The 23,925-nt window shown below is 38.5% G+C and overlaps 1 protein-coding gene across 10 annotated transcripts in view; it reads right to left on the bottom strand.

Moving 5' to 3' along the window:
• ORC4 (origin recognition complex subunit 4) overlaps nt 1–23,925 on the bottom strand; it is a 75,258-nt gene that overhangs the window by 46,593 nt on the left and 4,740 nt on the right. For 8 of the 10 annotated variants that reach the window (XM_017342836.3, XM_017342837.3, XM_051849567.2 and 5 more), the window contains 2 exons: nt 4,640–4,713; nt 576–652 (listed from right to left, as the gene is read on the bottom strand). In XM_017342836.3, the coding sequence (XP_017198325.2) occupies nt 576–652; nt 4,640–4,696 (134 nt within the window). In that variant the 5' untranslated portion in view covers nt 4,697–4,713. Of the gene's footprint in view, nt 1–575; nt 653–4,639; nt 4,714–13,397; nt 13,422–23,925 lie in introns of those variants that run through there. The other 2 variants (XM_051849569.2, XM_070070962.1) reach the window with 2 other exon arrangements.

The following is a 23,925-nucleotide window of genomic DNA, read 5'->3' as shown; positions in this document are numbered from 1 at the left end:
ATGACATAAACAGGAAAAAACTTAAAAAAATAAAACTGGAATAATTGGCTAGGTAGTACTTTTTAAGAACTGAATATGAATATACACAAATTCCTTTTTCTTTTTTTCCCTTAGGGTACTTGACTTAGGCTCCAAATAGTCATAAACAGGAATATACTGATTCTCTGGAAACCTCAAGAGAAAACCTAGAAAGTTTAATATATTTGAATATTTTGATGGTAAGGAACAACTTGGCACTTATAGTACCTTTGCATTTATATCCCCTTTCCCACTAACACTACAGCCTTTATTTTCTAGCTGGCTGCCAGGGATTCAGGGCAAGAAGATCAGAATTTTCTGAGCAGACAACAGAAACAAACTAAGATTGAGAGTTAAAAGACCTTCTTATCAGGAGAATATCTTTACCTACTCATATGTCATAATATTCAGTTTATCTATAAAGCAAAGTATTATGATTCTATGAAAGTATTCATTAGTCATATTTAAGATCAAATTTGTGTAAATTTTTTTTTTTGCAAAAACCGGAAGGACATTTATAAATAGATTTATAGAGATAATGAATTAGACAGACTTACTTGTACTGTACTTGCACTCCAAATAGGTTACTATGTGGATTCTGGTGACAAAATCTTGCACGTAAAATTCTTTGTACCTGAAGAAAATATAATAAATATTAGACATGTAATCAAAAATGAAAGGGAAAATACATTTATAGCATTCAGAATCAGGTATTAATGAGCCAATTGAATCCTCCTTAAAAACTTGTCCTTAAGAATTCTGGCACCATTTTCATGACCTATAAAATTAATCGCACTCTTAATCTAACTCAAAGCCCAAATAAAGGATGAAAATTCAGTTGTTACTATTTCAAAAAGAAGGTGAATTAAATAACCAATTTGAGGACTGTTTTAATGCATACGAATGAATGTATAACATCACAACCAAGGAACAAAGACAGGAGAATATCTAATAATGCTTTTCAAGCTAAATGCTCATGAACTACATAATCTCTAGAGAACATCACATCTAAATTGGCTTCAGTCAAACACTACAATCTGTTGAAGAAAACAAATACATTTTATAGTTCAGTTATTAAGAACTTGTTGGGCTAGAGCACAGTATATTAAAATGGCAATGATCCATACCTAAATAGATATTGCAAATAATTGGAAAAAAATGCTAAACCATACTTTAATAGACACTGTAAATAACTTGAAAGAAATGCCAAATTTAGGATGTCCCATACCAGACTGCCTAGAATAGATTCCCAGCTCTGGTTCCTGATTCAAACTTCCTGCTGATGTGTGCCGTGAGAGGCAGTACTGATGTGTGATATAATTGGGTTCCTGCCATCCACATGGGAGACCTGGTCTGAGATCCTAGCTGCTGGCTTCAATCTCCCTGTGGGCATCTACGAGTAAACCTGGGGATTAGAGCGGGTGTGCACTCTCTCGTCTCTCAAATAGATAAAAAGTTCACAAAAAAGTAAAATTCAAGAAACAAACTGCAAAAATGTAGTAGTCTGGTATTTAAGCAAGCATGCCAGAAGCCACATTTACCTAGGCTATGAAGTATGGAATTACTGAAATGAATTAAGAAAAATTATTGGCCGGCACCACGGCTCACTAGGCTAATCCCCCACCCGCGGCGCCAGCACCCCAGTTCTAGTCCCGGTTGGGGCGCCGGATTCTGTCCTGGTTGCTCCTCTTCCAGTTCAGCTCTCTGCTGTGGCCCGGGAAGGCAGTGGAGGATGGCCCAGGTCCTTGGGTCCTGCACCCGCATGGGAGACCAGGAGGAAGCACCTGGCTCCTGGCTTTGGATTGGCACAGCGCGCCGGCCATAGCGGCCACTTTGGGGGTGAACCAATGGAAAAAGGAAGACCTTTCTCTCTCTCTCTCTCTCTCACTGTCTAACTCTGCCTTTCAAAAAAAAAAAAAAAAATTTTGGGGCCAGCACTGTGGCTCAGTAGGTCAATCCTCTGCCTGCAGTGCCAGCATCCCATATGGGCACCAATTCAAGTCTGCTCCTCCTCCAGTCCAGCTCTCTGCTATGGCCTGGGAAAGCAGTAGAAGATGGCCCAAATCCTTGGGCCCCTGCACCTGCGTGGGAGACCAGAAAGAAGCTCCTGGCTCCTGGCTTCGGATTGACACAGCTCTGGAGTGAACCATGGAAGGAAGACCTTTCTCTCTGTCTTTTCCTCTCACTGTCTGTAACTCTACCTCTCAAATAAATAAATAAAATCTTTAAAAAATTATTTTAAGGTAATATAAAAGGGCACATCAAAAAGTTTATGAAAAATTAGAATCAAAAGATAAGTGTAGAGGCTAGTGTTGTGGCATAGCAGGTTAAGCTGCTGCTTATGAGCTGACATCCCATATCAGATGTTTGCCAGGTCAAACCCAGCTGCTCTGCTTCTGATGCAGATTCCTGCTAAGTGCTTGGGAAGCAGCAGATGATAGCTCAAGTACTTGGGCCCTTGCCACCCACATGGAGTTCCTGGATCTTGGACTCACCCTAGCACAGCCCTGGCTGCTGTTAACCATTTGGGGAGTGAAACCACAGATGGAAGACATCTTTCTCTCCCCTCTCCACCCACCACCATCTCTTTCCTTGCCATATTCTCTCTGATGTCCTTCCTTTCAAATAAATAAATATTTTAAAAATTAAAAAAACAAATTTATTATGGTGCAAAAAATTTTGAAATCTGTACATAAAGAAACTTCAAAAAACTCATGGAAATGTGTATTATGAAAAACCTATCTGTGGATGTCAGAACTTTTTCATCAAAATAAAATTTTAATAACATTTTCCACTATTCTCTTTTTCAAAGATTTATTTATTTATTTGAAAGTCAGAGTTACAGAGAGAGAGAGAGAATCAGGAATCGTCCATCTGTTGGTTCACTCCTAGGAAGGCCACAATGGCCAGGGCTGTGCCAGGCCGAAGCCAGGAGAAAGGAGCTTCATCTAGGTCTCCTATGCATTTTCCACTAACTTTTTTGAAGTACACTTGTAGTTTGAATTCACCATGGAATCAGGTACTTAGACTTATTTGTAAAGAATCATGTCATACAATCTAGCAGAGTCTTTTGGAAAAGGGACCAGTAAAGTCATTACTTTTCTGGATCTGCTGCAAATACGGTGTTCCTTCCTTAGGAAGGGACAAAAACCTTGCGGAACCATCTCAAATTTGACTACATTTACTAAGAGGTTCCACGATTATTTGGTTTTTCTTTAATGTACCTGAGATGAATCTTAGTTTGCTTTACATGTAGCAGACCTTAAGCAAAAAAGAACTAATTCACTAGGAATAAAACAATTCATATTTAGCACTACAAATAAAAAGACAGAACAAAGAGATTGGTGCCAGAAGAGACAGTAATATGAATTTAAGAAGGTAAAGTCCTTTCTAATTTTCAACTTCTCTACCTACAAAATGGTAATAAAATCTTTCATGATTAAATAAGACAATTATTTGTAACAATTCAGAAATTGTATACATAGTAGCTCATACCTGTATAACATTTAAATGAGTGCACATGCACATACACACATGGACTTTATTAATCTTCCTCTATCTAGACTAGAAATAAAGACAAATCTCGGCCGGCGCCGCGGCTCACTAGGCTAATCCTCCGCCTTGCGGCACCGGCACACCGGGTTCTAGTCCCAGTCGGGGCGCCGGATTCTGTCCCGGTTGCCCCTCTTCCAGGCCAGCTCTCTGCTGTGGCCAGGGAAGTGCAGTGGAGGATGGCCCAAGTGCTTGGGCCCTGCACCCCATGGGAGACCAGGAGAAGCACCTGGCTCCTGCCATCGGATCAGCGCGGTGCGCTGGCTGCAGCGCGCCGGCCGCGGTGGCCATTGGAGGGTGAACCAACGGCAAAGGAAGACCTTTTTCTCTGTCTCTCTCTCTCACTGTCCACTCTGCCTGTCAAAAATAAATAAATAAAAAAATAAAAATAAAAATAAAAAAGACAAATCTCAATCCTTTCCTTTAAAAAAAACAAAAAAGCAACATAACTTAGAACAAATTAAAAAATTAGTAGAGCTATTTATTAAGTCATTTTAGCAAAGTTACCAGATACAACATGAAGAAACAGAAATCAATGGTATTTCTATACACTAGCACCGAATTATCAAAAAGGAAATTAAGAAAACAATCCCATTTACAACTGTATTACAAGGAATAAAACATCTAGAAATAAATTTTTTTATTTTTAATTTCTTAGAAATAAATTTAACAAAAAAAGTCCAATAGTTATACTCTAAAGATAACATTTAACTAAATTGAAATTAAGTCTCTTTTAGAAAAACAAGAGTAAAAATTAATGTTCTAACTAACCAAAGACTTACAAAAGATGAAATTAAATAGTAGTGTTAATAATAAGCAAACAATATGCATTGGCAGAAAGGGATCAAGAACAACAAAATTTGTAGATGCAGAAATTAATTTTAACTAAGAGTTTAGAAAGATTTGCTCCCAGATGATTGTTGTTAGGTTCTTGCACAGGTATCTCCTTAAGAAGAGAATGTGAATCTTACTAGCTGCTAAGGGACAAATTCAACCTAAGATGACAACTATTTTTCTGGTCACCTTTGTATAGTAACAGACCTTCAGATTAATAAAAATACATACTAACCTGTGAAAGGCATTCTGCATGCATTAAGTTGTTATTCTTTGATTTACGATTGCTCATTTCAACAAATTCAAATCCTTAAAAGAAGAAAATTTAGCATGAATATAATACACACTATTGGCTTAGTGAGATTATTTAAGTTTCCTATTCTACAGTTAAAATAAATATAATTTTTAAGTGTGAAAAATGCTTACAGTTATCAAACATTAAAAATGCTCATTGGGTCCTGTTTGTGTGACTACAGGCTTAATTTGACATCGCCATACCAAATTTTATACAGTATTTACAACTACTCCTACCTTTCTCGTAAATCTACTATTCCTATTTCCTTCCTTTTTCTTTTTTTCAACCTATAATCCCTGTATGCAGAATATTGCTCTCACCTACCCAATCCACAAGATCATCTCTTATAGAGAATCTTCCCTTCCTTGCTCCACTCAACAACCATACACAGTTATTACAGATGAGATTAAATGATTCTCTGTAAACAGCCATGAGTGTCTATATTTCTTTTTCCATAATTAAATTACAGTGAACAAAATTCTGTTTAATAGTGACACCAAATTTAGTACATTTTCATATTTCAAACATTTTAGCATAAATTTCAAGACAAAGTTGACAATGAACTAATATGTGGAATGAGAAGCAATACTAATGAAACATATAAATTTTGTAAACTTCTAGAGGGCAACATACTCACAGATAAATGCCTTTGCTACAAGAACTAATTTTCTTAGCACTGACTATGAATAGGAATACTTTAACAGTCAGGCTATAATAGCATAAACTATGTTTACTTAAGAAGAATTATTATAAATGCTCTGCTAATTTAAACATCAAAAAAACCATACAGAATAAATAATATTATAACCCCATTTAATATTATAAGACACAGAAAGGTTAAGTAACCTGACCAAAACCAAACAGTAGGTAAGTGGAAGAGCCAAAACTTGAAATAAACCAAGCATACACTTTTTAAAATAATGCTTTCTGCTCTCTCCTGGAGTCTCCAGAAGGAAGACAGATCTGCTGATACTCTGATTTTAGCTCAGTGAAAACCATTTCAGAACTTCTGATCTTCAGAACTCATAAAATTCAAGACATGCTGGCCTACCATCAAATCACCAATAACTAACAATACTACAAGGTGAGCATGACAGCACCAAGAGGGAATAAAGAGACTCATCCTTGTTTGTATCCCCACAGAGCAACAATTTTGTAGCTGTGCAGATAAAAGTGCCTTTGTGAGAAATCTTCCAATTGGGGGAGCACTTTATTAAAATCTTGGTGGAGTCAAGGCCTACAAAGATAGTTTTGAGAGGGCAGACCCTTCACTCAGGAAACAGACTTGATGACTGTGGACCTGTCTCCAAGGGCTCAGCCACAGTCCATCATGATTTTGATACTGTTACCTAAACTATGAGGCTAGGAGTCAAACACATAAGTGCATTATAAGATAGCATGCCACTCCCACTCCCCACCCCTCCATTTTTCACACTTGCCTTATAGACTAGAAACATCAACTCTCAAACTTAGCTCTAGCCCTCTCATTGTGGTCTGAGATCAGTTCTGCTCCCCTCAAAATCCAGAAGACATACCTGTCGGAGTCCATGGGACAGGTTTTCCAAACTGAGTCCCACCCAGATCCCAACTTTCCTGAACCTTGGTCACTGCCACTCTTGGCTTTGGGCCAAAAGCAGTCATGCCTGTACAAAGAACTCTTGGGAGACTTACTTGTCTGTGCCACTAAAAACAGGCTTGCCAACCTCAATCCCTAGCAAATGGTCAACCAGCTATGAATCCTGGACCTCGCCCTTCTTCGACAGCCCTGAGAGCAATACTACACAGGCACAAACTAGATAGGAGACATGCCCTTCTGTGTCCATGTGGCAGGCCTGCCAACTTCAATCCCACATTAGATCCTAAAACAACACTGAATCTCATTCCCATTTCCTCTCAGCTGTGGATGGAGAGCAGTTCTGCCTACTCACATCCCAGGGGAAGGGAGGCCCATCTGTGCCCTTGGAGGCAGACAACCTGTGTCCTACAGTAGACCATGAAACTGCCCAATAAAGCTGTTCTAGCCTCTCTCAGTCAGACTTCAGAGCAGGTCTGCCCACTCAAGGACCTACTGGGAGACACACATGTTCATGATCCCAGAAGTAGGCTTAAAAACTTTGGTCTTGGCTATAGACCTGAAGCAGCACTGCAACCTACTTCCAAGTCCCACTCACCATGAACTTGGCAGTACTGCCTGCCTAATGATCCAGCAGAAGTCCTACCAGGGACTTAAAATAAGTCATATTTGTCTGCACATCTTTATCCCAGTGCTATCCATATGGACAAAGGTTCTGGAGACAGTCCAGTCCACCCATTGGGACCAAACAGAATTCACACCCACTACAATCCCGGATAACAGGTCCAATAACCAGGAGACAGCAGCAGTCACATGACTCAGTTCCAACTCCACTGGCCAAGATACAGGAATCTCATAGGGAACCAGTCTGTAAGGACAAGAGTGCTCCTTCAAATGCACAGAATGACAATGTAAGGCTATAAGGATAACAAAGAATCAGGTAAATACGGCATAACAAAGGAAAATTAAATAAAGCTCAAGAAGCTGCCCCCAAGGAAATGGAGATCTACAAACTGTCTGAAAAAGAAATCAAAATAATTATCTTATAGAAGCTCACTGAAGTAACAGAAAACACTGAAAACTCAGATTAGGAAAATAATGCATGAGAAAAATGAGAACTTTAATAATAATAACAGAAACCAAAAGTTAACTATTATTCTGGAGCTGAAGAACACAGTGACATGAATGAAAATTTCAATGACAAGTTTTACTGAAGAATTCAATAGAAACTTTCAACAGCAGACCAGATCAGCAGACCAAATCATGCAAAAGTCATGTCATTTGAAATGACCCAATTACAGGAACAAGAAAAGAACAAGAAAGAGTCAGGAAAATATAAGGGTGCTCTGGGACAGTAATATATAAATGATCAGAGTCCCAGAAAAAAGAGAGAAAGTGAAAGAAAGAAAGAAGTACTATCAAAAAACATTCCAAATCTTAAGAGGCACATAAACACCAGATTCATGAAGCTCAAAGGGCACTAAGAAGGATCAACCTGAAGAATATACCAAGATATATTATGATTAAACTATGCGCTGTAGCACAGTAGGCTAAGACTCTGTCTGCCATGCAGGCATCCCATATGGGCACCGGTTGTGTCTAGGCTGTTCCTCTTCTGATCCAGCTCTCTACTATGAACCTGGGAAAGCAGTAGAAGATGGCCCAACTTTATCCTGCATCTATGTGGAAGTCTTGCAAGAAGCTCCTAGCTCCTGGCTCTTGGCTTCAGACTGACCCATCTCCAGCTGCTTGTGGTCATTTGGGGAATGAATTGGTAGATGGAAGACCTTCCTCTTTGTCTCTCCCTCTCTGTATCTCTCTCTCTCAAATAAACAAACAGAAATTTAAAAAAAAATGAAAAGAAAATGACAGATTCTAGAAAGCAGCAGGACATAAAAGACTTGTCACATACAAGCAAACTTCCATAAGCTATTAGTGGTTTTCTGAACAGAAAATTCTACAAGTCAGAAGAGAGGACAGTGATATATTTAGAGTATTAAAATTAAACATTCTTAGCCAAAGATTGAGGGAGTTCACTAACACCAAGCTTACCCAAAAGAAATACTAAAGGGGAGTTCTTTAAGTTAAAAAAAAATGGTTAAATATGTAGTCAAATTCAGAGTACTCTTAATAATATTTTGGTAGTGTGTAAATCCCTTATATTTCTAGAACAAAGGTTAAAATACAGAAATAACAAAAATAACTAGACTTTCACTAATCTGTTAAGGCAAACATAATATTAAAAAAAGTAAATTTAGCCTTCAAATTCAAAATGTGGAGGTAGTAAAAGTACAGAGCTTTTATATATGATCAAATATACATTATCAGCTTAACATAACATGTTTTAAAGAGAAAATGTTTTATCTACATCTTATGGTTACCATACAGCAAAAATCTGCATTAGCCATAAAAGAAGCAAAAGAAGAAAAAAGGAAGAATTGATTTATGAAACAGCCTGAACACAATTAATAAAATAGCAGTAGTTGGGGCTGGTGCTGTGGCTCACTTGGCTAATCCTCCGCCTGCAGTGCTGGCATACCATATGGGTGCCGGGTTCTAGTTCCGGTTGCTCCTCTTTCAGTCCAGCTCTCTGCTGTGACCTGGGAGGGCAGAGGAGGATGGCCCAAGTGCTTGGGCCCCTGTGCCCGCATGGGAGACCTGGAAGAAGCTCCTGGCTCCTGCCTTCAGATTGGCGCAGCACCGGCCGTGGCGGCCATTTGGGGAGTGAACCAACGGAAGGAAGACCTTTCTCTCTGTCTCTCTCTCACTGTCTCTAACTCTACCTGTCAAATAAATAAAAAAAAAAAAAATAGCAGTAGTAAGTTCTTAATCTATTATTATTCTGAATGTAAATGAATATATTCTTCAATCAAAAGATGAGCAGATGCATAGGGAAAAAAAGCAAGATTCAGTTATATTCTGTCTAGAAGAGACCCACTTCACCTTTAAGGACACACATATACTTAAAGTGAAGGAATGAAAAAGATATTCCCTTTTAATGGAAACAGAAAGAAAGGATAGCTATATGTAGAAGATACAGACTTTGAGTCAAAAACTCAGATATCTGTCAGAGACATCTGCACTCCATGTTTATTGTACCACTATTCACAATAACCAAGAAATTAACAACCTAAGAGTCCAACCACTGATGAATGGCTAAAGAAAATGTGGTACATATATACAATGGAATATTAATAGGCTATATAAAAAGGATGAAATGTTGTCATTTATGACAACATAGATGGAACTGAAGGTCATTATGTTAAGTGAAAAAAGCAAGGCACAGAAAAACAAATATCACATGATCTCATTCAAACGTGCAGTTTAAAAGATAGGTGAGAGGCCAGCCTTGTGAAACAGTAAATTAAGGTGCTGTGTGCCAATCCGGCATTCCCTATCAGAATGCTGGCTAAGTCATAGCGGTTCCACTTCTGATCCAGCTCCCCACTAACGTTCCTGGGAGGGCAGTGGAGGATGGCTCAACTACTTGGGCCTCTGGCACTCATGCGGGAAACTGAGATGGAGTTCTTGGCTCCTGGTTTTGGCCTGGCTGAAACCTAGCTGTTGTAGACATTTGAGAGGCATGAACCCAAGGATGAATGATCTCTCCCTCCCTACCCCCCGCCCCCTTTTTAAGATTTATTTTATTTATTTGAGAGGCAGAGAGGGGAAAAGACAGAGAGAAAGACATCTTCCTTCCACTGGTTCACTTCCTAAACCTTAAGAGTCAGGAGCCAATGTAGTTAAGCTATCATCTGAGGCTTTCTCATGCACATTAGCAGGGAGCTGGATCAGAAGCAGAACAGCAGGGACTGTAAACAGTGCTCTGATATGGGATGCTGGCACTGTTAATCAGCTGTGCCACAACACCAGCCCACACTCTGCTTTTCAAACAAACAAATAAATAAACCTTTTTTTTTAAAAATTTAAAAACAGGCAGTCTAACATAATTTAAAAATATAATGGTGGTTACCAGCAGCTTGGAGGGAAGTGGGGAAGGCTGGGGAAAAGCTGATTGACAAATATTAAGTTACAGCTGGATAGTGAATGAGTAGTTCTATTGCAGAATAGGGTAACTACAGATAATGTGAATGTACTGTATATTTCTAAGAAAAAAGAAAAACAAGTATTAGATGCTCCAAATAAAATCATGAAGAGGAAGTCCATTATCACTGCTAATATTTAATACTAAAGAAATCAAACAAAAAAAAAGTCCTTCTGATCCAATTTTATGTGGTTACCATAGGAAATGAGCTTAAAAACAACCATTCTTCCCAACAAAACTATAAGAGTCCTTCAATCCGAAAAATGCTCAATTTTAGTTCCCAAATGGAAAATTTTGCCACTGGAAAAATAGTCATGAATTCATTTTTTTTCCAAAAAATTATAAACAACTCTTATTTCAGTGTTTGTTAATATTAATGGGGTAAATGGAGATGTTCTATTGTTTATCATGTTCTACTCCCTTTTTAACTCACACTTATAAGTGGCAAAATCATTAAATTATAAAGTGATGTTAATGCAAAATAACAAAACAAATATCTCAAATTTAAAAACCAATTACTTATTATACAGGAAAAGTGTTCTCTCTTAAAAAGTAAATGTGATTCCATTTTGGCATACAAAAGTAAAGAGTGTTTTGTTTTGTTTTAGTTAATAGTCAACAGTCACAGTTGATGGAGTTGCAGTTAATGGAAGTAAGACAGAATCATGGTAGAAGCACCTTACCACTGATATGGTGTAAATAGGCAGGTGGTTAGTTAGGCCTAGATGAGCTGAAATTCTTGCCAGCCCTGCAATACGTTATCTCTTTACCTGTCAGTCTGAAATGCCCAACTTCCCAGAATATAACCTGTGTCTCATCAAAGACTAGGAAGGAAGAGATGCCTCGATACCACATGGATATTAAGCTCCACATAGAGGTGCCATAAAAATCCTAGAGAGCTTCACACATGCTAAGACCCCAGCCCATTTGTTTATTCAATTAAAGTACCATATCCTACCTCATAAAAAAGGCTGAGAACAGGGAGGAGCTCTCTTTTTGTTCCTGAGTACTATTTAGGCTTTTGTTTTTCTCATAGGCAACCTTCTGGTCCATTCATAATGGGTATTTCTCCATGTGGAGTGGCCCACACTCATGTGTTATGTTTTCTCTCTCACTGCTAAATAAATCCTGTTCTCATGCCTATATATGCCTCCACTTAGAATTCTTGCCTCTGTCAGGGGCAAGAACCTGGATTGAAAATTAAAGTGCCAGACCCACATCACTATGGTCTTTTATCCAGCTACTCTATCTCTAGGACTTTACTCCATAAGAAATAATCACAGATATGCACTATGAGTGTGTTTACTATAGTAGTTACAACAAAGGAAATATGCAGTAGTTGGAGATTGGATAACTTAGCATGATACATATACATAGTGAAAGACTATTCAACATAGCAATTAGTTGATCAGCCTTGATTAATTTAGTTGTATTATTAATAAAGATTAATGAGTAATTTTTGGTTCAAAAAGTCTCAAGGAGTTGGGGATATCGTGGTGCTGTGAATCAAGCCACCACTTGGAATGCCTGAATCCCAAATCAGAGTGCCTGATTCCAGTCCTAGCCATTCCATTTCTGATCCAGCTTCTTAATAATGTGATCCTCTCTCTGTGTCACTCTTTTCAAACTAACAAAAAATCCCATAAATACATAGTTTTTCATAAAATTTTTACAAAAAAATTATAAAAGTTTCAAGGTCTCTCATATAAGGCATTTGGAAGCTGACAACCTTGTCACAAGCGAAAGGCTGGACAAACTGAAAGCAACTCATACATAGATCCAAGAAAAAACAGAAGTCACAGAACCAACTGTTTTCCCTCAAACTGGAAAGACACAGGCAGATATTCACAGCTTATCAGGAACAGAGGCAGAAATCACACTGGAGCCCTTATTGGGGTGTCAATGAAGGTTCAATGAAGAAGTCTGACAGTTATGAACTCCAAGGCAATTTATTCTAAGGGAGGTTTCAACAGTCCTGAGTTTTTACTTCCCAGAATCTACCAGGTTATTACAGTGAAGATCAGAGAAAAACTCCTCCTGTTTTAGCAGAAGTCTGGAAAAAGTAGCCATAATGAAATATACCCAGAGCACTGTTTCCCTTAATAAAGCTTGGCTTTAAGAGAATCAGTCTTAGCAGAACCTAACTAGAATTTTATCAAAGCCTAATAGATCTGGGGAAAGGAAATATCCAATTGCAGTCCTCTCTCATCTTCCTGAAACACTTCGGGAGGAGGGAATAAAGCACCTGTAAAGGATACAGGCTCACACACAAAAATCTGGGACTTATTTCTTCAAAGGATTACAGAATGGCTATCTCCACTAGTTAATACCTCATCAATAAAGACTCCTACTTTTTTTTTTTTTTTAATTGATTTGAGAGGTAGAGTTACAGACAGTGAGAAAGCAGAAAGGTCTTCCTTCCGTTGGTTCACTCCCCAAATGGCTGCTACGGCTGGCACTGTGCCAGTCCAAAGCCAGGAGCCAGGCACTTCTCCCTGGTCTCCGATGTGGGTGCAGGGCCCCAAGCACTTGGGCCATCTTATATTGCTTTCCCAGGCCACAGCAGAGAGCTTGATGGGAAGAGGAGCAGCCAGGACTAGAACCGGCACCCATAAGGGATGCCAGTGTCCAGGCAGAGGATTAACCTACTGTGCCATGGCACCTGCCCCCCAGCTGCTACTCTTCCAATCCAGCTCTCTGTTTATGGCCTGGGAAAGTAGTGGAAGATGATTCAAGTACTTGGGCCCCTGTACCCTTGTGGGAGAACAAGACGACACTCCTGGCTCCTGGCTTTGGATTGGCTCAGTTCTGAAAGTTGTGGTCATTTGGGGAGTGAACCAGTGGATTGAAGACCTTTCTCTCTGTGTCTCTTCCCCTCTCTGTAACTCTACTTCTCAAATAAATAAATAAAATCTTTAAATAATAATCTGAATGGATTAGAAGGTTTTTATTCCATTTTTCACAAACTTCAAGTGCCCTTGTATAAATTATCACACCAAATACTTCTTTACTCAGTTCCTTATATCAAGTGTACATGTTTGACCATAAACAAAAAATGTAAAGCATATAAAAAAAAATACCTTAATGTGGTGGAATGAGAAGTCCATGCCAAGATGGCCTCTGGCAAGTGAGCATCAGTTACTCAGGAATGGCTTCAGAAACCCCCTGGGAACCCACCCCCACCCGGAAACCACCTGGCAACAGAGCCTGCTTGGCAATGGGCTGTGATTGGTTAGGGCATAAATTGCCCCTTGACTGGATTGGCTGCCTCCGTTATTTAAGCTGCTGTACCAGCTGAAATAAACAAGTCTGTGGGCTGCTCCCCTCTGGCCCGCTTTCACCAGACTCCTGGTGTCTTTGTGGTGACTCTGCGCCTCTTGCCCCCATCACACTCCTCCTCTCAGAACAAATCCACAGCAACACCTTAAAGAGACTGATGAGCCAGAGCTGCATTTGGATCAGATACAATAAGATAGTGAAATTATCAGACTGGGAATTTAAAAACAACTATAAATAGTAGGATATTACTTCAAAAAGTTCATAGAAAATAGAATTAAAAGTTTATTTTGGTCTAAAAACCCACGTATACAAGGGGTCTTCAAAATGTTTAATGGAAAATGTATATTATGAAAAGATTCACACAGATTTCAAAAATATTTTGCACCAAAATAAAAGTTCTAATTACATTTTTCCATGACTTTTTGAAGTATCCTTGTTACATGTAAGCAGAAAGCTGGAAATTCTGAGAAAGACTCAGGAAGATATGCTAAAAGTCAAAATCTGTGACAAAAATAAAGAACACCCTTGATGGGCTCAACGGGGACATGATCCAGAAAATAATCAGTAAGGAAAAATCTTTACTTGCAAAACTGAAATGCAACAAGAAAAAAAAATGAATAAAAGGGATGGAAAAGAATAGCTAAGAATCATGAGATGACTACAAAAGATATAACATGCATAAGGGAAAAACCAGAGAGAACAGACGAAAACCTTTGAATGAGGTTTTTTCAAAATAAAGGCACCAAACCACAGAAACAGTACATTCAGTAAGGTGGACCCCAAAAATTTTTTTTAAAAAAGTATATCAAATTCAAACTGCAGAGGAATCATAGACAAATAGAAAATCTTGCAGGTAGAAGAAATGGAACACTTGACCTGTAGAGGAGCAGTGAGGTTTTACATCAGACTTCTCTTCAAAAACCATGTAAACAGGAAGAAAGTGGAACAAGGGATTTAATATGTTCGAAATAAAACCATCTAGAATCTGGATCAAGTGAAATTATCCTTCAAAAAAATGAAGGACAAATAAAAGACTCTCCCAAACATTGAAGGAATTGTGCTGTCAGCAAGATATGTTTAAAAAAAAGTTAGAAAGCAATTATGTAGTTCAGAAATTCAGATCAACATAAACAAAGGAAAAGTATTACAGAAAGAATAAACAAAGTTAAAATAAATGTTATTCTTATATTCTTAACTGATCTAGCAGATAAGCATTTGTTCAAATAATAGGAATGAGGGCAGCCTGTGGTACATAGGCTAAGCTACCACGTGGAATGTCCACCATCCCATACTGGAATGCCTGGGAAGGAGTCTCAAGTCTACTTCTCATTTAGCTTCTCAATAATGCATACTGGGAGGCAGCAGATGATGGTTCAAGTGTGTGAGCCCCTACCATATACATGAGATACACAGATGAAGTTTCTGACTCCTGGATTCAAACTGACTCAGCTCTAACTGTTGTGAGCATTTGTGGAGTGATTCAGTGGATGGAAAATCTCTCTACACCTGTGTCTCTCTCTCTCTTTCAAACACATCAAAATAAACAAAAAACCTTTAAGAATTAAAAAAAATGTATATATTAAGGGGAAAATGTTTCACAGTGGAATCTGGCATAGGAATAAAGATGCTGCTTGAGACATCCGCATCCCATACCTGAGTGCTTAGATTCAAACCCCAGCTCCACTCCTAATTCCAGCTTCCTGTTAATGTACGACCTGGGAGGCAGAAGATAATGACTCAAGTTCTTGGGTCACTGTCACTCATATAGGAGAACTGGATTGAGTTTCTGGCTTCTAGCTTTGGTCTGCCACAATCCTGGCTGTTGTAAGCATTTGGGGAGTGAAGAAGTAGTCGGAGATTTTTCTTTGTGGTTCAAATAAAATTAATTAAATAAAATTTTAAAATGTGATCAGTAATCATGGTTTATAGATGAGTGCAATGAATAAAAATGTTTTAAGGGATGGGGTGGAGGATTTAGAATACTGGTGATACATTGTACCATCCAGTAAATGGTACAGTGTTATCTGAAAGCGAACTTGAATTGGATGTAACTGTATACAGCAAACTCAAAGGCAATCACTAAAAGAAGTAAATAAGAAGTATGAATATGAATATGATAGGCTGAGTGAGGAAAAAACTGAACATATTAAAAGCATAACGAAAACCAGATAAAGCAGAAAAGAACGGCGGACACATACAGAAAAAAATTAAGAATAAAGATAGGGAAAAGAAATAGCAACAAACATGGTAGATGTTGATTCAAAAGAGCAACTCCACCTTTCAAATAAATTAATCTTTTTTTAAAAAAAGGAATATCAATTATGAAAAGACATGGAGGAAACAGACGCATGGATGCATATTGCTAAGTTAAAAAAAGACACTGAAGAAGTTACATACTGTATGACTCAATATATGAGATTCTGGAAAGGCAAAAGGACAAAGAGTGAAAAGACCAATGGATATCGAGAGTTCAAGGGAAGGAAGGAATGGTGGAACAAAGGAGATTTATTTTCAAAGGGCAGTGAAACCATTTTGTTTGACACTGTAATGGTAGATCTATGTAATTTCAAATTTGCCAACACTCATGGAATATTCAACAAGAAGGCTGAACCCTAAAGAAAATTAGACTTATTGATAATAACGTTAACATCAGTTTAGCAATTGTTAATATCAAATATATCACAACACCTATTACTAGCATACTGCTAGTAATAGGCCAGACTAAGTTAATAATTAGTAAAGGAGGTTGAGTGGAAGAAAAACAGAGACATATGAAAACTTCCTACTTTCTACTCAATTTTTCATGAACCTATCTTATTCAAAGCATTTATTTAGAGAATTTTTAAACCTAAAAATCCTCTTAAAAGCCCATTAATTTTAAAAAACCTGAACAGACCACATCAATCATGGGAAGGAAAGAAACAAGCAAGGAAAAAGGAAGGACAATGGAGGGAAGGTAGGATCAAAGGCCTAAGTTTTACTTTCCATGGCAGGCAACATTTTTTTTAAGATAGCTTTTATTTAATGAATACAATTTTCATAGGTACAGCTTTAGGATTATAGCTTTCTTTTTTTTTTTTTTTTAACAAAACTTAAAGTCAACTTTTTTTTTTTATGATTTACTTGAAAGTCAGAGAGAGAAGGAGAGGGAGAAAGAGCAAGAGATAGAGAGAGGTCTTCCATCTGCCAGTTCACTCCCTAATTGGCCTAAATGGCAGGAGCTGCACAAACCCAAGGCCAGGAGCCAGGAGCTTCCCTCAGGTCTCCCACGTAGGTGCAGGGGCCCAAGGACTTGGGCCATCTTCTACGGCTTTCCCAGGCCACAGCAGAGCCGGAAAAGAAGCAGAACAGCCGGGTCTCAAACCGGCACCCATATGGGATGCTGGCACTGCAGATGGTGGCTTTACCTGCTACGCCACAGCGCCAGCCCCACAGTCAACTGCTGAGATCCAAAATATGCGTAGAAGTCTAGGCCTGAAAAATACTTCACCCTTATTTATGACAATCAGTAAAAAAGCCAGGTGATCTACACAATCTTAGGGGAGATTTGTGAAAAAAAAATGTAAGTACAAAAGTTACTTACTTTCAAGCCAGTAAGGCAGACAACCTACAAAATGAGGCACAAATATCAGTAAAATAAAATGTATGGGAAATACCTGCCTTAGCAGATTGTGTCCCTACAGCAATGTTGGCAAAACAATGAAAGATAATTCAAGGGAAATATTAGCTACTAAAATAATGCTTTAAAACTCATTCATCTATTTCTTGTGTATTTGTTATTTTTAAGAAATCAGAGGCCTCAAGAGCATTTAAATACCAAAGTAAGAAAATTTTTATATTGTATTTTCCTTTGTCAACACCAATCATGGCACTATCCACAAACATAACTCTCAAAAGTTGGGAAAGAAATTTTTGGCAATTTCAAGCAAATAATCATACCATTATTCTTTAAAGGTTTTTAATATAAAGATGGTGTCTACATATTATTCCTTTTAAATGTAAACAACAAAACTATATGATACCACTCTGATAATATATAAGAACAAAGTTAAGAGTCTAAAATTATACGTATAAGTATCTTAATATTAATAGGAGCAGAAATTATAGGTGATTCTCATCTTTTTCTGTTAGTTTTACACTAAACATGTATTTTTTAAAAAGATTTATTTATTTTACTTGAAAGTCAGTTACACAGAGAGAGGAGAGGCAGAGAGAGAGGTCTTCCATCCAATGGTTCACTCCCCAGTTGGCCCCAACGGCCTGAGCTGCGCCGATCCAAAGCCAGTAGCCAGGAGCTTCTTCCGAGTCTCCCACACGGGTGCAGGGGCCCAAGGACTTCGACCATCTTCTACTGCTTTCCCAGGCCACAGCGGAGAGCTGGATTGGAAGTGGAGCAGCCGGGTCTTGAACCAGCACCCAGTTGGGATGCCGGCACTTCAGGCCAGGGTGTTAACCTGCTGCATCACAGTGCCGGCCCAAATATGTATTGTTTTTATAACTAATTTGACTATATAAATTTCTGTGTGCTAATTAGGATATTTGTTTTAACTTTTAAATATGTCAGAAGTGGTGGGCATGTGGTACAGTGGTTAAGTCCCCACTTGGGACACCTGTATCCCGTATCATAGTGGCTGGTTTGTCTCAGCTAATCCAATTCTGATCCTCTTCCTGTTAACACTCCCCATGGGAGGCAGCAGATGATGGTTTAAGATCTTAAGTTCCTGTCATTCATATGGCAAACCTGAACTGAGTCTGGGCTTCAGGCCTTGACATGGCCCAGCTCTGGCTGTAGGGGTCATTTAGGGAGTTTACCAGCTGATGGAAGAGCTCTCTCTGTCTCTCTCTCTCTGCCTTTCAAATAAAAAGAAAATAACATGTCACAAATATATATGAGTTTTAAGGGAAATTTTTAAAAGCATAAAAGTTGTCAGACATTATAGCAGGGTGATGCTGCAACACATGGAGATAATACAGTTTTTGTGTTATATATTCCAATAAGTCTAATGGTTATTAGATACACCCAGAATTTTAGGGAAACATTTTTGGTATTTACTTATTAAAAAATAAGATGACAGAGACATACACAAACTCTGGAAGTGATTATCTTAAGACAGGAACATAAACTGAATTTATGGATTATCTAGATTAAAAACAAAAATATATTTTTATAAATGGTAAAATATGAAAACAGATTTTGGAGGAAGTTAAAATGTGTATGTAGCAAAATAAAAGATAACAGACTCACAAGATTAATGCTGAAAAGTCTAAACTTTATACTATTCTCAATCTCCCTATTCCTCATGAAAGTAGTACAGGATTAATATTTTATTATGTTTCACTGGAGGAGGCAGGTGGGCAAATACGGATTTAAAGGTAAAAAGAAATAAGGAGGGCCGGTGCCTTGGCTCACTTGATTAATCCTCCGCCTGCAGCAACAGCATCCCATATGGGTGCTGGGGTCTAGTCCTGGCTGCTGATCTTCCAGTCCAGCTCTCTGCTATGGCCTGGGAAGGCAGTGGAGGATGACCCAAGTTCTTGGGCCTCTGCACCTGCATGGGAGACCAGGAGGAAGCACCTGGCTCCTGGCTTTAGATCAGTGCAGTGCTGGCCGTAGTGGCCATTTGGGGAATAAACCAACAGAAGGCTGACTTTTCTGTCTGTCTCTCTCTCACTGTCTCTAACTCTACCTGTCAAATAAATAAAAAAAAAAAGAAAAGAAAGGAAAGGTACTAATTCCAATAAATGTGTTTGAAGGTCAGTATTTTGTGCAGGAATTGAATAAAACTGAAATAAAAGGATGGGAAAAACCATCAATTCCAGATTTCATATATTTTCTAGTTTATAATCTTCAACTTGTACCTTATTTTCCTATTTATGCATGTACTAAAAACCACAAGGTAACCAGTCTCACTAGCCAATCCTGTCCAAATATTATCAGCATGCAATACCATGTTCATTGATAACTAGCCTTTTAATTTGGGCTAGAATTGATTGATAAATCTGTCACCTGAAAGATCTAACATGGTTTACGTTAAATTAAAGGGAAGCCTCTATTTCATGTCCCCAGAAGACAAGGCATTTTTTGTTTATAGGTTAAAACAAAAACAGTTTACACTGGGAAAACAGGAGACTTAGCAGAAAGTGTGAGTACCACAGACAAAAAAATATTAAAAAACTGAGAGGGAGAATATTAAAAGTGTTCATATATTGACTGTTGAAATTCTAAAGCTCTTTTCTTCCAATGTGTTCTGAGAACATTGACAGCTTTATCACCTGGAGCAAGGTTTCTCAAGATAGGCACTACTGATATTTTACATTGGATAATTGTTCATTATGAGAGCTGCCCTACACATTGCAGCATTCCCAGCTTCTACCCACTAGTTTTCAGTAGCAACCTACCTATAGACAAAACATTTCTCTGGCAAATTTCCCCTGGGGAGCCAAACTGTTCCAGTGGAGAATCACTGACAGGAGATTAGAAAATTCTTAGACCAATCTTAACAGCCCTAGAGGAAGTTTTTCAAACACCTAAAGATATTGACATCAGGATTTCTCCCTTAAAAAATGTTGCAGTTAATGTGGCCAGTGGCTTTACCTGCTAGGCCACAGCATCGGTATCTCATATGGGCACAGGTTCGAGACCTGGCTGCTCCACTTCCGTTCCAGCACTCTGCTATGGCCTGGGAAACCAGCAGAATATGGTCCAAGTCCTTGGGCCCCTGCACTGGCGTGGGAGACTCAGAAGAAGCTCCTGGCTCCTGACTTTGGACCAGCCCAGCTCTGGCCATTGTGGTCAATTGGGGGAATGAACCAGCAGGTGAAAGACCTCTCTCTGCCTCTCCCTTCTCTCTCTGTGTAATTCTGATGTTCAAATAAATAAATCTTTTTTTTTTAAAAAAAATGCTGCAGTTAAATAGTTCCATGATGAGAAGCATCTACAGCTAGTTCACAAAGTCCTGAAACAGCTTTCTTTTTTTAAAAAAAAAAATTAGGTATTTCTTATTTTTTCTTTAAGATTTATTTCATTTATCTGAAAGAGTTATAGAGAGAGGTAGAGACAGAGAGAGAGAGGTCTTCCATCCAATGGTTCACTCCCCAGATGGCCGCAACGGCCGGAGCTGCACCGATCCGAAGCCAGGAGCCAGGAGCTTCTTCTGTGTCTCCCACACTGGTAAAAGGGCCCAAGGACTTGGGCCATCTTCTACTGCTTTCCCAGGCCATAGTAGAGAGCTGGATGAGAAGAGGAGTGGCCGGGACTAGAACCAGCGCCCATATGGGATGCCAGCACTTCAGGCCAGGGCTTTAACCCACTGCACCACAGCACTGGCCTCCTGAAACAGCTTCCTAACACCCCTAACATCAGTTTGAACACAATCAGGGATCAAAACTCAGCTGAAGAAGCCTTCAAAGTTTAAAAACAAACAAATAAAAAACCCAAAACATACTAACAGAAAGAGTAACTTTGAGGAAATAGAGAAGGCATGGAGAAATAAACTTCAAAACAAAATTCTAAAAACTTTAATTAAATTCCTATTGATATTAAAAACCAGAATGTCGTCAAAAATAAAACACACCAAAAACATGGCTTTCAGAAATTAAAAACACAATAGCAAATGTGAAAGTCTCAAAGGTCTGAAAAAGTAAAGTAAAATTCCACAAAGTATAAAGAAAACGGCAGATAAGAAATAGGACCAGGAAATACAGCATGTAAATAGAGTTCCAAAATCAAATACACAGAAGTGAGAAAATTAAAGAAAAAAAAAAAAACCAGAAACTTTCTCAGAGCTGACAGGTAAGTTGCTAGACTGAAGGACTCATAAAACGCTTGGTAAATAGAATTAAATCATATTACTGTGACATTTCAAAACTTTAATACAGAAAAGCAGATTCCATAAACTTCAGATAAACAGAATGTAAAAGCTTCCAGGGGGAGATAAAAGTATGTAAAGTATTTGAAATAAAAGTGGTTTCAGATTGACCAGATGCTAAGAATTCTTTCATAATCCCCCCAAAAATCTTCCAACTTATAATTCTACATCCAGCCTAACTTACAGCTGCTTTGAAATAGACACTTAAACAAATATAACATGTCAAAACATAAGCTTCTCAGAAATCCATTGAAGACTGAAGAATCAAAATGAAGACAAAGGATTACACAAAATATAGGAAACAGGATGCACAATAGGAGGATGTACAAGTGGCAACCATATCAGGCAAAGGGCTTAAACTGGAGCAGATCAAAAGGTTCCAGGAGAAATTTCATAATGGTGGTTAAATAGAAATTACTTGAACTTCCGAATACATGGAGAGGATAAGCTGAAAACCAGCAGACAAGCTAGGACCCAACTAATGGCATGTTAAAACTATACAGACACAGAAAAGTTATCTACAAAAAACTATCACATCAGTGAGAAGAGGAAGGAGTGTAAGTGGAAATAATCTAAATGTGCACTGTCCACAGTAGTAATTTGACAATGCCTGAAATTGAAACAAAAAGAGGCAGCTATCTAAGATGCTTTTTAGAGATTTGAAACTTTAATATCAAAGGAATCAGCCAAAAATTTCTAAATGTGTTTGCTTTGTGGTGTGTGATAGTGGTGGTGGGGAGAAATGAAGGACATGGAATCCACTTTGTCTAACATCACACCCTTCATGGGAATAAGCAAAGTAAGGGAATAAAGGCTCAGTCATTTTGTCCACCATGGAGCAAATGCAACAGGAAATACTTTCAAGAACTCAATCTGTGACAAAGAGCTATTTTTATTATTAAGACATGCAGATGTATTTGAAACTTAAATAATATATTAGATTCTTCCACCCTTGAAACTGTAAGCTTTTCATTAACTTCACTTCTTATACTAAATAGGCTAACATGATTTTAGAAAAATAAAACAAATATGAGTTAAGTTTAATCATAAAATTTTGATTAGAAGCATAAAGATCTGAAAACCAAATCTAAGGAAAAAAAAAAGGAAAGAGAGTTGAGTATGCCATTTATTGCACTGTCAAACTGGACCAAGACTCCTGCTAAGGATGACAACAACAACAACAAAAACCTTCAAAGTGAGGATGAAAGAAATAAGGCAGTGTGAAATTACATGCCAAAATCTAGGAGAAAGTAAACCAGAAATAAACTACATTCTCACTTCTGCTCCGAGAGCATTTGTCTACCCAAAAGAAAAGGCTGAGAAATAAGGCTGAGCTGCTACAAACTCTGCTAGGATATTTTAAAAAGTCAAAACACAGGGCCTCACAACACAGTTGGAGACTGTGATAAAACACAGCCTAATTTAAGTTGAGACTTCAAGGGCAACATCATCAAAACGAAGATTGGAAGTAAAGTAGAAATATGAATTCAAATCTGTTTACTGTTATGTGTGTTAACAGAAGGAATCCCAAATATTAAAAATCCAGCAAGTGACCTGAGATTGGTAGCATCCCTAAGTATCTTTCTGAGAAAAGTGCACCTTCTTAGGAAAGATACTATTGGGGCCTGTGCTGTGGCTTAACAGGTAAAGTTGCCGCCTGCAGTGCCGGCATCCCATATGGGCGCCAGTTAAGTCCCAACTGCTCTACTTCTGATCCAGCTCTCTGCTATGGCCTGGGAAAATAGCAGAAGTTGGCCCAAGGACTTGGGCCCCTGCACCCATGTGGGAAACCTGGAAGAAGCTCTGGCTCCTGGCTTTGGATTGGCGCAGCTCCAGCCATTATAGCCAATTGGGGAATGAACCAAAGGATGGAAGATCTTTCTCTGTTTTTCTTCCTCTCTCCGTGTAACTCTTTCCAATAAAAAAATAAAGCATTTTTTAAAAAAGATACTATTATACTATGACTCATATAGACTTATATAATCTTTTTTGAAAAAGACGTATTTATTTCTTTGAAAGAGGTACACACACACACACACTCATACAGAGAGAGAGAGGATTTTCACCTGCTGGGTCACTCTCCAACTGACCGCAACAGCCCAAGCTGACCTGATATGAAGCCAGGAGCCAGGAGCTTCTTCACGGTCTCCCATGCTGGTGCAGGAGCCCAAGGACTTGGGCCATAGCAGAGAGCTGGATAAGAAGTGGAGCAGACGGGACTCAAACCGCTATCCATATGGGATGCTGGCACTGCAGGCGCTGGCCCCTATATATTCTTTTCTAATACAATACTTGGAAGACCAATATGTGTGCATGCACACACATACGCACACACACACACATAGACACAAAAATGAGCCGGCACAAACAGATTTATCAAAAATTTAGAAACTACAGTTATCTGGCATAGACAATAAATGAACTACAAACACTAAGCCAATAAAAGCTGGCATTTTCAGCA

This window comes from Oryctolagus cuniculus, chromosome 3 (assembly GCF_964237555.1).
Source record: "Oryctolagus cuniculus chromosome 3, mOryCun1.1, whole genome shotgun sequence".
NCBI lineage: Eukaryota > Metazoa > Chordata > Mammalia > Lagomorpha > Leporidae > Oryctolagus > Oryctolagus cuniculus.
The sequence above is the reverse complement of the archived record's forward strand: the minus strand, read 5'-3'. Positions and strand labels throughout refer to the sequence as shown.